Source organism: Zonotrichia albicollis, chromosome 9 (assembly GCF_047830755.1).
Source record: "Zonotrichia albicollis isolate bZonAlb1 chromosome 9, bZonAlb1.hap1, whole genome shotgun sequence".
In the NCBI taxonomy this organism is placed as follows: Eukaryota; Metazoa; Chordata; class Aves; order Passeriformes; family Passerellidae; genus Zonotrichia; species Zonotrichia albicollis.
This window is the reverse complement of record NC_133827.1, coordinates 41,410,246-41,424,102: the sequence shown is the minus strand read 5'-3', so window position 1 is coordinate 41,424,102 and position 13,857 is coordinate 41,410,246. Positions and strand designations below refer to the sequence as shown.

Below are 13,857 nucleotides of genomic sequence, written 5' to 3'. Positions count from 1 at the left end.
GGGTGGGACATTGGGAATTGGGAATTCCTGGCTGGGATGGGATTCCCAGAGCAGCTGGGGCTGCCCTGCATCCCTGGCAGTGCCCAAGGCCAGGCTGGACCCTGGGGCTGGAGCACCTGGGGCAGTGGAAGGTGTCCCTGCCATGGCTGGGGTGGCACTGGGTGGGCTTTGAGATCCCTTCCCACCCAACCATTCCTTCATTCTGTCAAAATTAATTTGTGCTGCAGAAATTCAGGATGGGCTTCCTGTGTGTGACATTGGGGGTCACACACTGGCCAGCACAGAGGTGTCACTGGAATGGCACATCCAGCTGGAAATCTGCTCAGGAGATTTCCAAATCAGGTTTAAGGGCCCCGTGTGCAGAGCATTCGCTCATCCCTCCTGCTCCCCCGAGCAGAAAACAGCTGCTGCAGGGGGTTCAGAAGCTGCTCTTATTTACATCTGGAAACAGGAGGTTTGGCTGAAAGGGTTCCTGAGCCAGAGGAAAATGGATTAAAGCTGAGCTCTGATCCTGGGGGCTGCAGGCTGGCACTTACTGAGATGTTCTGCTTTAGAGCCAGTGGCACAAACAGCACTGGGGGTTCAAAGCTCTCTTAGGGCTGCTCTGTCCCTCTGCACCCCTCAGTGCTCCCGAGCCTCCCTTGGCTCCAGGAGCTGGGGGTTGTGTTTGACTCCGTGAGAAAGGAAACAGAGAGAGGGGAGCCCTGGGACACCCCTGGGCAGGAGATGGTTCCCCTTTCCTGTGTCCAGCTCTGGGGACTGCAGCTGGAATGAAAATCAGGTTTAGAAAGCGTTTTAGGAAGAGACAGAGAAATTTTCAAACCCTGGCCTAATTTATTAATAAATAGAAGTTCTATAATATAATATAAATAATATAATAATCAGTAATGTTATAATTCATAATGTGCTACATGTAGAGAGCTCCTAGACATGATTTTTTTTATGTTTATACAGTGTACAGGCAATTTAGAAATGCATGGTTTTATTTTATATGACTTTAACAGATGATTGCCTAGAAGAAGGAATAGAGAAGGAATATAAAAGGAATTCAGAAGGAATACAGAAGGAATACAGCAGGCAGGAGGAGCCGCAGCCCCGAGCAGGGATCCGTTTGCAGTGCTGCTCCCTGGAGCATCCCAGCCTGGTCCTGTGCCATCGGTGGGGCAGCAGGAGGGGTCTGGGGGCGTTTGTGCCCCCAGGAGACGCCCCCGGCCCTGGGACCGAGGGTTCCATATCAACATTCCACGGCAGCTTCGCTCTCAGGAAATCAATCGTGCTGCAAGTTTTATAAGGCGATCCGGGCTCTCCTTTCTGCCGGGCTATAGAATGGCCTGAGCATCGCCCCAGGGAACACGCGGGGCACAATGGCCCCGACACCGCGACAATGCCACCCCAGAGTGACAAATCACCGGCAGCTGCTCTGCTTTATTCACCTGAGACTGATGGTCTTGGGAGCCTGCTTTCCTTTATCCACCTGAGAGAGACTGACAGCTCGGGGAGCTGCTCTGTTTTATTCACCTGAGACTGCCCTGGGAACAGAGGGGAGTTCCTGTGGTTAGCAGAATGATAAACACTGGGGACTGGGGAAGCACAAAGGGCCTTTATGCAGCTCTCTGGGAGCTTTATTTGGCTTTGGATAACCAACTTCCACATGGAAGGACCTGCAGGATCGTGTATGTGCAATAGAAGTATGTGTTGCTTCACTGCTCAGGGTTAGTGTAAAGGCTGCTGGAAACTCCAGGAAAAAACCTCCTTTTCCTTGCTGTGAAGCACTTTAAATTTTAAGGATAAACAGGTTGGATCAGACACAGAACTAGAATGTTTTACAGCTCAAGGTTTGAGTCGTTTTTCCAGAGCTGTGCAATGTTTCCAGTGAATGTTTTAGTGCCGTGTCTGCTGAACAGGTTGGATAGTGCCAGGGACCCCGAGCTCCCTTTGCCCCATCGGAGGAACCCTTCCACCCACCCGGGGGACACCCTGCGGGGCACGGGGTGACGGCCCTGCTTTGGGGTGATTCCAGCGCTTTTGGGGTGATTCCAGCGCTTGTGGGGCAGTGGCTTTCAGATCCCGCTGCCCTAGAGGGGTTTTGCTCGGGCTCTCTCGCACACGGCTCTGCCCGTGCTCCCGAAGTGGCTGCTGTGATTAGAGCTGTAATCTCCGTGCCAGCTTTTACATTTCCGACCGGAGAGGGGAATTAATGCGATTCCCGTGTCCGCCCTTTGGTGCATTTAGCAAACACCGCTGGCTCGGGAGCGGCCGGAACTTTGTTCTCATCCTCAGGGGGACCAAATCCCCAAATTCCCGTGGATCCCGTGGAGAATGGAGGTTCCTGCTGGCTGGGGCCCCCGAGGAGCTGCATGAGGAGGAGGAGGAGGGGAGCGCTGGGCACGGGGATGCTCCGGGGCACGAACCGCGCCGCAGTTTGCCCGGGCCAGCCCACGAGGGGCAGGGCTCGCCCTCAAGGTGACACGTGTGGCTTCACCCCCGATGGTCACGGCGCCGGGCAGCAGCACGGCTTTTCCAGAAGGCTCCAGCCGAAGCCCTCGCTGCTCCGAGGCCGGCAGGGGCGCGGGGCCGTGCCCGGGTGATGCCTTTGGGGACCGTGCCCCGGAGCAGCCCGCACGCCACAGACGGCTCCATGAGAAGGTCGCCGCTCTCCTCGCCGGCTGAGCCCCGCGGCCCCGTCTCTAATTACAGCTCGGAGGGAGCGGAGCGGCGCGGTCACTCCGCATGAGGCGAGGCTGAGCGCTGCCCTCCGCGATGCTGGCGGCGCGCACCGGCACCGTGGGCGGCAAGGGCGCCGACGAGGCGCTGAAGCTGCGCAAGCAGTCGGTGCTGTCCGTGGGCAGCCGCGAGCGAGCCCTGCGCGGCTCGGCCGACGGCAGCAAGGACGGCCAGGGCCAGGCCCGGGCCCGGCCCGGGCAGCCCCAGCAGCGGGCGCGGCGCCTGGCGCTGCTGCGGGAGCTGGAGATGAACTGGTACCTGCGGGTGTGCGAGCTGTCCCACGAGTTCACCATCGCCTACACCACCGGCATGCCGCACAGGTACGTCCTGCCGCTGTCCTGTGTGCTGCTGGCCGGGGTAACCTGACAGTAATCATAGTAACAGCAGCAACAATAATAACCACAGAGATAGTAATAATCATAGAAAGGTCCTTGGCTTTGTGAGAGTGATTTTTCTGGTTATTCATGCTGTACAGAGATGAGTAGCCTGCAAACTTCTCTGTTGATTGCCAGAACTTCTCCAGCACAAGCTGTGCGTGGTTGCTGAGCCTTGTTTCTAATGTGCCCAAGTGACTGTAGTTTAGTTTGAACAGAGTAGAAAAGTCGCTGCTGTCGAGCAGGGACCGTGTGGGTGGCAGGAGGGTCCCTGTCCCCCCTCCCTGCCTGGGAAGGAGCCCCAGGCAAGGGAAACCTGCAGTGTCTGCATCTCTCGTCCCATCAGTCTTAAATGTCGCAGCCTCCAGAATCTGATCTGCTCCTTTAAAAAAATATAAGGGGATCTTGGTATTAGTGGAAATTAGACGTGCGAGTCTCTAATCTCCTGTGCGGGGTCAGACCCTCGCTGAAATCGGAACCGCAGCAGGAACGGCCCGGGCGCTGCTGCCCCAGAACCGGGAGCAGCTCCGGGACCGCGGGGACGGGAGGGTTCCTTCTCCTTCCCTCAGCTCTTCTTCAGCTCCCCTGGGCTCTCCTCTTCCTCCCCTGGGCTCTCCTTCCCCTCCCTTCGGTGGCAGCCGGGATTTTGGCTGAGAACCGGCCGAGACCCTCCCCAGCCCCCGGCAGGATGGAGGTGCCCGCAGTGCCCGGCACAAACCGAGCTCTCGCAGATGTGCTTGGGCAAGAAATGAACTAGAATATCACAACAACAAAAATTAGGAACGGGATAAGTGAAAGGAAGTAAAACTGGGAGAAGGAGCGAGTGGATATTGGTGCAGGAGTGTTCATGAGCACCTGAGGGGAGCACGAGGGGTCTGGGGGCTGGAGGGGGCAGATTCTGGGCTCTGTGCCCCCCAGCCCCTCCAGCCTGTGGCTAGCACCCAGGGGCTCCAACAGCACCATAAAAACAAAGGGCTGGGGAATAACTTCTGGGAGAGCTGAGCTTCTAAAGATCCACACAAGCCCTGATCCTCCAAACAGCAAAATCCTCATGTCCAGAGAGCTCAGAGGAGCTTGCAGGGATATTTCTCAGCGCTGGTTCACCTTGCATTATAGATGAGCTGGGGCTGGCAGGAGGTAAAACCAAAGGCAGCTGCAGCAGAGATGGCAGGAACAGCCCTGGGGTTACACTGTGGGGAGGAAACACAGACCCTAGGAGGGACAGCCTGGGGACAGGGCAGGGACACTCCCTTAAATGTCCTTGGGCTGCTGGGTTGAGATCCCCCTGCACCCCCGTGGGATCAGCACTGTGAGAACAGGACCCCCATCCTTGGGCAGGACCCTCCTGGGGACACCCAGGGCCACCCACGCCCTGGTGTGACAGTGACACAAGAATAACGGGGTAATGCCGCTGCTCCTGCCAAACTCCCCTCTGTGACATTGAATTATGAGCTTTTCAAATATATTCTGGGGCTGGGATCAGTCTTTCTTTATCTGCTTTGAAAGATTTAAGGATTAGTTGAGTTCATGATACATCCATCACTTGATTATTTAACTTATTTTTCTAATGTATTTGGGGCTGAAATGGGGTGAGTTTTTAAAATAGAAGAGTCTCAACATCTGCCTCAGTGGCATGAACCAGACCTTGGCAGAACTGTCTGCTGTGACCAGAAAAGGTCACCATGGCCCTTCTGGGATGGAGACCATAAAACCCATCCTTGGATTGTTTTTATGGGGGGCCAGGTTGGACACTGGGGCTTGGAGCAGCCTGGGACAGTGGAAGTGTCCCTGCCATGGCAGGGGAGTTTGGAATGAGATGGTCTGTAAGAACCTTTCCAACCCAAACCATTGTGTGGGTCTGTGAACCAGAACATTTTGTTTGCTGTTCAGCAGTGATGAAATCATTGTTAACATCACCGTTTAGTCCGTGCGAGCTGTCTCACCCCAGGAGGCTGCAGCTGCTGGAGGAGTTCCCAGAGCAGGTAACCCCAGCTGTGAGAGCTGGCAGTGCCCTGAGACAGAACAAGATGTTCCCGTGAGCTGCAGAGGAGATGCCTGCAGAGTTCATCTGGCCAGCCAGGGCCCAAAATACACCCTGGGAGAGTATTTGCTATGTGTTTATTGGCCTTGGGTTGAATCCCAGGCAAATATTTCTCATTATCTAAATATAAGACCTGGGGAATGGGGTCAGTGCTCTATTCCCACAGCAGCCCTCACCCCTTGGAGAGCAGGGCCAGGAGAGGTCTCAGCAGATGAACAAGATTGCTGATCTTGGCCAAAATCCACCCTGGGCATCTCCCTAAGGGGCTGGGTGCAGTGGGGTGAGGAAGGTTTGGGAGAGCAACTCTGCCCAGCTTGGGACCCAGCACAGGGACAGCCCTGGGCTCAGGATCCAGCACAGGGACGGCTCTGGGACCCAGCATGGGGATGGCTGTGGGACTCAGCACAGGGACAGCCCTGGGACCCAGCACAGGGAGGGCTCCCTGCTCTGTCCCTGCAGGAGCTGCTCAGTGCCAGGCTGGCAGTGGCCCCGTGTCCCCATGCACCTGTACAAGGCAGCGGGCACCGACATGCCCCCGCCCCAGGTGTGTGCCCGGTGGGCAGGTGAGGCCCCACAGGCACGGAGCACTGCCCCTCATTCACTGGGGCTTCTGGCCTGGAAACTCCACCCCTTTTAATGACAAATTCCTTTGCCCCTTCTGGTGATCCTAATCCCACCTTGCAGCTGTGTTGGAAAAGGCTGGTGTCCTTTCCAGGACAGGAAAATCCCCATTTACCCGGTTTCTCTCAGATTCTGCACTTCCCACGGTGCCAGCCCACACAGACACGATTTAAAACTTTCCCTCACTGAGGAGCAGAGGTGTGGGCTCACAGTGCTGCCACGAAGGGCTGTGATCCCCTGTCTGAAATGTGTTCTCTGTGTTCTGCTGCACCAAAACGTGCCCAGCCTGGGGGAGAACCTGCAAAGAGCTTGGGGAGAAAATTTCTGCAGGGTGGATGTGGATGGAGAGGGAGTATTAAAGCCACAGAGAAATGCAATTAATGGGAGGCTGTGGGGCTGGTGTGGCTGCAGGAGCCCTGCACACTCCTTCAGGCCCCTCTCTCTGTTCTTGGCTCGGGCAGGGGAGTTTCCCTCGTTCAGCAGAGCCATCAGTCATGGGCAAATAAAGCATGAGCTTAATTTGTGCTGAAGCTGATGGATTGGAGCCCCTGCTCCACTCTAAGTGTGCTCATTGCTCACGGCTGACAGGAGCAGCTGTAACTCACTGAGGAGATTTATCCGTGGGACAGGGGCTGGGCACAGGGCTCTGCTCGGGGCAGGGATGCTCCAGCAGCTCCCACAGGGAACTTCTGTTCCAGAAGTACAGGGACTCTTCTGTCTCACTGTGAGCTTGGGCATTTCCCTCTTCTGCCTCCTGGATGTGCTTTCAGCTCTGCGTGGGTCCAGTCTGAAGCCAGCACAGCAGCAGCTCCTTTTTCACTAGGATTTATTCAATTACACGTGAGAAGCAATGAATTGTGAACAAGAAACACTTGCTGAACGCTTGTAAGCTGGTTCATTTGCAGGCTGATCAGCTCTTCTCCCTTTCATTGCTTCAGCCAGTGCAGCACAGTTCCGCTGCCACAGAGGAGCCCAAAGTGAAGCAGCGCCTGAGCTTGGCTCCTTCCTGGTGACAGCAGAATTTCTCTTAGATGAAATAGCATTTACACCATTTACACCAGAGTTTCTCTCAGATGAAGCAGCATTTACACCATTTACACCAGAGTTTCTCTCAGATGAAGCACCGTTTGCAGAGCAAGTTTGGTGTTTTGTTACCCAGGGAGGTGTCTGCTCCCTGCACAGCTCCTCCCCGCGCCCTTTGCTGGCTGTGGAGCCTCCCAAGGTTCTGCTCCCTCTGGATTCCAGCAGGGTCTGTGAGCCCGGGCAGCTGCTCAGGGCCAGGGGGGGAACCTTAGAGCAGAGGATGTGTCTGTGAGGGCACCCAGCAGCCCTGCAGAGCACGCTGCTGGCACACGCTGGGCTGGAAGGCGTTTATGGGGTCCCAGGGCCCCAGGCAGGCTGGGTTAACCCTGCTGCAGCTGGGCTGGGGCTGCACTCCTGCTCTGTCTGTATGGTTGGCTGAGGCTCTGCTGCAGCAGGGAGAGAGCACAGACACCCCTGCACACCCACACCCTCCTTGGGGTGTCCTGGGACAGCCTGAGCTCCTGCAGCCCATGCCAGAGAGCACTGTCCTCCTTTGGGACTGTTCACAGGGCTCTGGGGGTGAGGGGAGAGATGAGGATCTCACTCCATGTTTCAGAAGGCTGATTTATTATTTTATTATATATATTACATTAAAACTATACTAAAAGAATAGAAGAAAAGGTTTCATCAGAAAGCTGGCTAAGAATAGAATAGGAAGGAATGATAACAAAGGCTTGTGGCTCGGACAGAGAGTCTGAGCCAGCTGACTGTGATTGGCCATTAATTACAAACAAACCAGCATGAGCTAATCACAGATCTACCTGTTGCATTCCACAGCAGCAGATAACCATTGCTTACATTCTGTTCCTGAGGCCTCTCAACTTCTCAGGAGGGAAAATCCTAAGGAAAGGATTTTTCATAAAAGATGTCTGCGACACTCCTTCTGTTGCTTTTGTTGACTAAACAGTGAATTAAAACCTGGCAATGGAGGACTGTGGAACTCTGATGCAGACTGGCCAGCAGCTCAGCCCCCTGTAGGATGTTCCCTTTCTTTACTCCTTTTCTCCTTCCCCATTTTCCCTCTTCCATTTCCTTCTGCCTTTCCTGCAGTGGGAGCTGTGAGGAGCTGTCACCAACCCTTGGCCAGGGCTGCCCATCCCATCCCATCCCACCCCATCCCATCCCATCCCAGGGGGATTCAGCCACCTGGGCTCTGGCAAACAGAGGGGTCTGAGGGATGGGGCTGTCCCTGCAGCAGATTAAACAGGCTTTGGCTTAGGGAAAGATGATGGACAGGGATTACAGATGTGTTTAAGTCAGGAACAGCCTGCAGCCCGTCACTCACCATTCCCACAGCACAGAACTGGGGCAGGGGGAGCAAAGGACATTTGTACAGCAGGTTTGAGCACAGGAAAGCTTTCCCAGCCCCTGTAATGGAGCTGGGAGCTCTGACACGGGATGTGCTGTGGTGCTGGAGCTCCAGCAGGCTGAGGATGTTACCAGGGATCAGCCAAGGCTGATTCTCCATCCCAGGTGCTGAACACCAAGGGGAGATTTAACCCTGAGCTTACAGCCCTGCCTAGCTACCCCAGAAAAGGGGAATTTGGGATTAATCCCTTTGCCATAGCTGCTCTCCCAGGCTTCCTCAGCAAGGCCCATTTTGTGTATTGAAGCTTTAAAATATCTAATCTTTAGATGGCAAAATATAGGAGGGCTCCTGATGGGGTCCTGTAATCCTGCCCTGTAATCCTGCCCTCATCTGCTCTGAGTGCTGCTGCATTATATTTATTGGGATATATCTCCCAGCCTTAATGTTTCCCTACTTCCTGTGCAGATTGATCCATGGAGCTGCATCCAGCTGTGCCCTTTGTTAACAGTCCCTGCCAGGCATCCTAGGTGGTATTTTAGTCTTTTTTAGCCTGTTCAAAGCACACAGCAGCTCCCTGGTGCAGCGGTGACAGGGCACTTCCCCATGCCTGGCCTTCTCCCTGATGATCTCAGTTCCTTGGGGTTTGTGTCATTTTTGTGGGGTTCTCTCCCTGCCCATGGATGAGCTTTAAGGTCCCTTTTGACCCCAACCATTCCATGATGATTCCCTAAAATACTCACAGAGCCATGCTCAGGCTCAGAGTGCTGCTGCTTCCAGGGCCATTCCCACCTTCCTGTGGTAATTCCTATGCTGTAGGTGCTCGGTTTTTGGGGAAAACGAAGCAGATTTTGCCATTTTGCCCTCCCCATTCCCCACTGCCTCAGCAGATCCCAGCTGACCCTTGGCTGCTCCGGCCGCTGCCCAGCTGGAATTTGTGCTTTTTTTGCTGCTTTTCCCCATCTTTGCTGCTTTTCCCCACTTTTGCTGCTTTCCCCCATCCCTGCTGCTCCCGTGGGGTCTGGCTGGGCTGGCAGGAGCTGCTCCATCCCTGATCCTGGGCAGGAGCTCCTGCTGAGCCTCCTCCTGCTGCCGCCGCTGCTGCTCGGGGCTGACTCCGGAGTTTGGGATGTTCCTGTGTATTTATAGACGGGTTTGAGGCTGCACTCTGGGATGGAGCCCAGCCACGTGGCCCCGGTTATGAGAGGCTCTGTCTGGAGTCTTTGGGCTGACTTTGGGATGTGCTGAGGAAGGGATGCTGCCGGCACAAAGTGCTGAGCAGATCTGGGAGCAAAACCTCCTCCCGTGGCTGGCAGGCTTATCTCAAGGCTGCCTCCTTTAGGAATGGTGATAAATCCAGGGCTGGCAGGGCTCAGTGCCAGGGGAGGGCAGTCCTGTGTCACCAGCCTTGGAGCCAGCTGTGCCTGGCACAGCTCAGGTGGGCACGGCTCAGGTGGGCACAGCTCAGGTGGGCACGGCTCAGGTGGGCACAGCTCAGGTGGGCTCAGCTCAGGTGGGCACGGCTCAGGTGGGCACAGCTCAGGTGGGCTCAGCTCAGGTGGGCTCAGCTCAGGTGGGGCTGCTCTTTGCACCCCTCTTTGAGCCAGAACTTGGCTTTTTGCAGCCCGAGGCAGTCAGAGCTCTCAGCTGAGATGTGTTTGCCCTGCTCCCTGGTTTTCCCCACCTCTGTTTCTGCCTCTCCCTGGTGTGGGGAGGGCTGAGGGCAGCTGGGGATGGGGAGCCTGTGTGAAAAGCAGCTTTGCCATGGACAAACCTCCTGTGCAGAGCTGTCCCTGCCTGATAAGCCCGCTCCTCCTTGTTTTCAGTGTCTTTTCACAGTTGCTGGCATCACCCCTGTGCCAGAAAGGCTCCAGAAGCCAGCACGGTGTTTCCATCATTCCAAGGGCACGGCTGCTGCTTTCTCCAGAGGTGTTTGTGGAGAACACGGAATCCTTGGAGGGCCCAGGGGGGCTGAGGCTGCTGCTGGGCTGGGGGTCCTCCCCAGGCCTCAGTGTCCCACCCCAGCTGGGGAGAGGAAGCCAATTCCCACTGCAGAAAGAGACACAATCTGTAGATTGCAGGAGCAATTATTCATTTCCCCCGAGGGCCTAATGAGCGGTTATGCATTTGGCAGTAAGTAATGATCCTCTTGCAAATCTTTTTGTTAATTAAATGGGCGCCTTTCCAGTGCAAAAGTGGCTGTTCGATGTTTGGGATGTGCCCAGAGATCGGGGACTGCTTGCCCGGCCAGCGCTGGCCTGGGAAATGCAGAAATCCTTGGCTTGGCAGTGGCTGGAGGTCACCTGAAGTGATGCTCTTGATTTACTAAAATGGCATTGCCCCTGCATCCCTGGCAGTGCCCGGGGATGGACATTGGGGTTTGGAGCATCTAGGATAGGGAAAGGTGTCCCTGCCATGGCAGGGTGGCCCTGGAGGGGATTTGAGGTCCCTTCTAACCCAAACCCATCCCATGACATTGTGCTGCCCTGAGGTACATCGTGCTCCTGCCTCATGGGCCAAAAAAAAGCTTTAAAAAATTGAAAAGAAATTTCTCCTTGCAGAGAATTCTGGAAGTGCAAAGAGCAAAGGAGAATTCAGAATTCAGGTGCTGCGCCTGCACCTGCCCAGGTGAAAAGCAGATCCAGAGCCCCTGAAATGCTGATTTGTAACCAGCAGTGTGGGCTGGTGTCCGGGAGGCAGGGAAGTGCTGACACAGCACGTTTGCCAGTCCCTCCCCCGAAGAGGAGCCTGGAAAAGGATCCATTAAAATTAATGGGGCTGAGGATGGCTCCCTGGTAATCTGCTGGTTCCAGCAGCACACACCATTGTCCTGGGTGGCTGCTAATTCTCCTCCGTGGTTAATTCCAGCAGAGCCTGGGTCTGGGGGATGCTGGTGGGGAGAGGAGCAGGAGCAAGGCCTTGGTGCAGCTGAGGGGATGCACACCCTGTGTCACTCACGTTGGTAATTAGAAATGCTGCTGCAGCTGAAAGGGAGGCTCTCAGGAGGAGACTTAAAATTCTTCTTTGAAAAATGCAATTTGGGAAGGTGGTGTTTTTAATAGTGCTTATTATGCAGGGGTGACTTATATAAGATAATGAGTGATGGAGGCACTTGGGTTTCTCTGAGCTGCTCGGAGGGGCCAAGTCCCTCCTTGGGCTGTAGGAGGAGGTGAAAACTGAGGGATTCCAGAAGAGGGGGAAGTTTTTTGATGGGGTATTCATTGGAAAGGATTTTCCCAAAGAGCACAGCGTGCTGTGGCTGATCTTTGTGCTGCCCCTGTGCCAGTTAACATGACAGAATCAGAAATTCCTGCTCCATAATTGCTCTCTGTGTGCTCCAGCGCGTCCCAGAGCGTGCAGCTGGAGCTGTGTGTGTTTGTTTCCCACATCCAAACCCCCCTCCTCAGCAGCCTCTCTCCAAACAAGTCAATTTGGAGCTCTAAGCTGTTACAAGCAATGCTCGGGTGAGATTTGACGTGTGTGGATAACACAGCAATGCTCATTATTGCCTGAAATCTGCTATTCAACGGGCACAGCCAAGCTGGAGGAACACAGCTTGGGCTGAGCTTTATTTGGAATACATTTACCCATCAGGTGAAGCGAAGCACGCAGGGAAACTGTGCATTTTGTGTATGCCCAGGGTGGAACACCAGGATGGCAGAAGGGAAAAGCATTTCTTGGCCTCGAGCTGGCACAGCAGCCCTGAGTGCCCCAGGGTGCTGCTGCTGCTCTGCTCCAGGCCTGGCATGGATGCTCAGAGCCTGGATGCCATGTCAGGGCTCCCAGGGGGGATAAAACACAAAACCCTCTTGTGCTGTGCCGTGGAGCTTCGTGCAGCTCTGAGTGTTCTGATACCTCAGAATCACAGAGTGGCTTGAGCTGGAAGGGACCCTAAAGACCATTAAGTGCTCAGTGTAGCACGGTACATTAATATAATGGTGACTTCTGGAGCCCTTCATGTGAGGCACTGCCTTGCAGTCAGCTGAGAAATGGAATAGATAGCATGGAAAAATTAAATTACCTGCTTAGGAGCAGGGCTCCAGCAGCTAATGGGCAGCAAGCACCGGGGGGATGTTGTCTCCACGGGGACAAGCAGCTGATTAATTGGATTGGGCTCTGATGAGTTCCACCCTCCGTGTCAGACACGGAGAGCTCCGGGCTCCCTCCCAGCGCTGATTCCTTCCTGTGCATCAAGAGATTCTTTATTTAATGTTGTCAGAGCTCCTCGGGGCTCCCTTGGGGCTGAGGGTGCCCTCACACCCGGGGTGGGGCTGGCCTTGGGTCCTGGAGGGCTTGGGGATGGGATGGGATGGGATGGGATGGGATGGGATGGGATGGGATGGGATGGGAGTTTGGATCTAGAGCAGCACAGAATCCCAGAATGGTGTGGGTTGGCAGGGACCCACCCAGTGCCACCCCTGCCATGGCAGGGACACCTCCCTGTGTCCCAGGTGCTCCAAATCCCATCCAGCCTGGCCTTGGGCACTGCCAGGGATGCAGGGGCAGCCGCAGCTGCTCTGCTGCGGGATTGATCCCAGCCCAGCCTTATCCCGAGTGCTGGCAGGGCAGCGTGCCTTGGAGCTGTCACATTCCCCGGTTTGGTGCATCCCAGGAGCCCTCGGACAATCTCGTGTGCCACCAGCGGAACCCGCTGGGGCAGTGCCCCCAGCCCGGCTCAAACCCTGCCGGAGCGACGCCTTTTAACTAAAAACCGTTTAATGGGAATTTGGATCAGTTTTCCTCAAGTGCAATTACGAATGCAAATGGGGTTTTTGATGTGAAAGCAGCGGAAATGTGATGGCTGTGGGCTCGATAAGCGCCGGGCCTTTGTTGTGCAGCTCGTTTCCCCGCGCAGTTCCAGCAGCGTTATCAGACACAGCCACAAGAGCCGTTCCCAGCGGGTTCAGCTGCTCCCGAGGGCTCCGAACCGCCCGGTGCCGGCGGGACTGGGGCTGGAGCGGCTCGGCCTGCCTCGGAACCGGGGTTATCCCGGGAAAGCCGCTGGGAGCTGCGTGCCCTGCTCGGGGACAGCGCTCCTCGCTCAGCCTGCCCGTGCCGTCCGCTCAGGGATGGAGCTGCCGCATCCCGGAACTCTCCTGAGGGAAACGGAGCGGGAAACGGAGCGGGAAACCCAGCCCGAGGGATCCGGGGAGGGGGGACGGGCACGGGATGGGGCTGCCACCGCTGTCCTTGCGGGAGCTTCCCCTGGGACATGGGACTGTCCCAGGAACTGGGACTGCCCTGAGCTGTCCTGCGGCAGTGATGGGGGCAGTCTGGAAATCAGGGGTTTGGGATTGTTCTTGGGAACCCACTCCTGATGTCTGAAAATCAGGGGTTTGGGATCATTCTCCCACTCCTGGTGTCTGGAATTCAGCGGTTTGGGATCATTCAGGCTCCTGGAGAGGGGCTGCTGTCCGCAGTGCCTGTGCTGGCTTTGGGGAATGTGGCTCTGGGGCCCTGGACAGGATGTGGGTCTGTGGCCAGCTCTGGGCTGTTGGATAAAAAAGAGAAAGGCCTTTTTTGGGTGGAGAAGCTCCAGGGGCTCAGATTTTGAGTAGGATTCTGCCTCCATGGCACTGCCAGCAGTGTTTCAGTGCTGCCATGCCATGCCCCTGGGTCTGGTCCATCCAAGGGCATTGCATGCAAACCCTCACTGAGCAGCTGTCTAAGTGTCCAGCATGGTTAAAACTCTCCTTGTGAAGGCTGAA

At 55.6% G+C, this 13,857-nt stretch overlaps 1 protein-coding gene across 1 annotated transcript in view; it reads left to right on the top strand.

The window, feature by feature from the left end:
• The first annotated feature begins 2,512 nt into the window (after window positions 1-2,512).
• Window positions 2,513-13,857, top strand: part of KCNAB1 (potassium voltage-gated channel subfamily A regulatory beta subunit 1) — a 54,508-nt gene continuing 43,163 nt past the window's right edge. Inside the window, exon 1 of the mRNA XM_074547554.1 lies at window positions 2,513-3,044. Within this exon, the coding sequence (XP_074403655.1) occupies window positions 2,761-3,044 (284 nt within the window). The 5' untranslated portion in view covers window positions 2,513-2,760. The remainder of the gene's footprint in view (window positions 3,045-13,857) is intronic.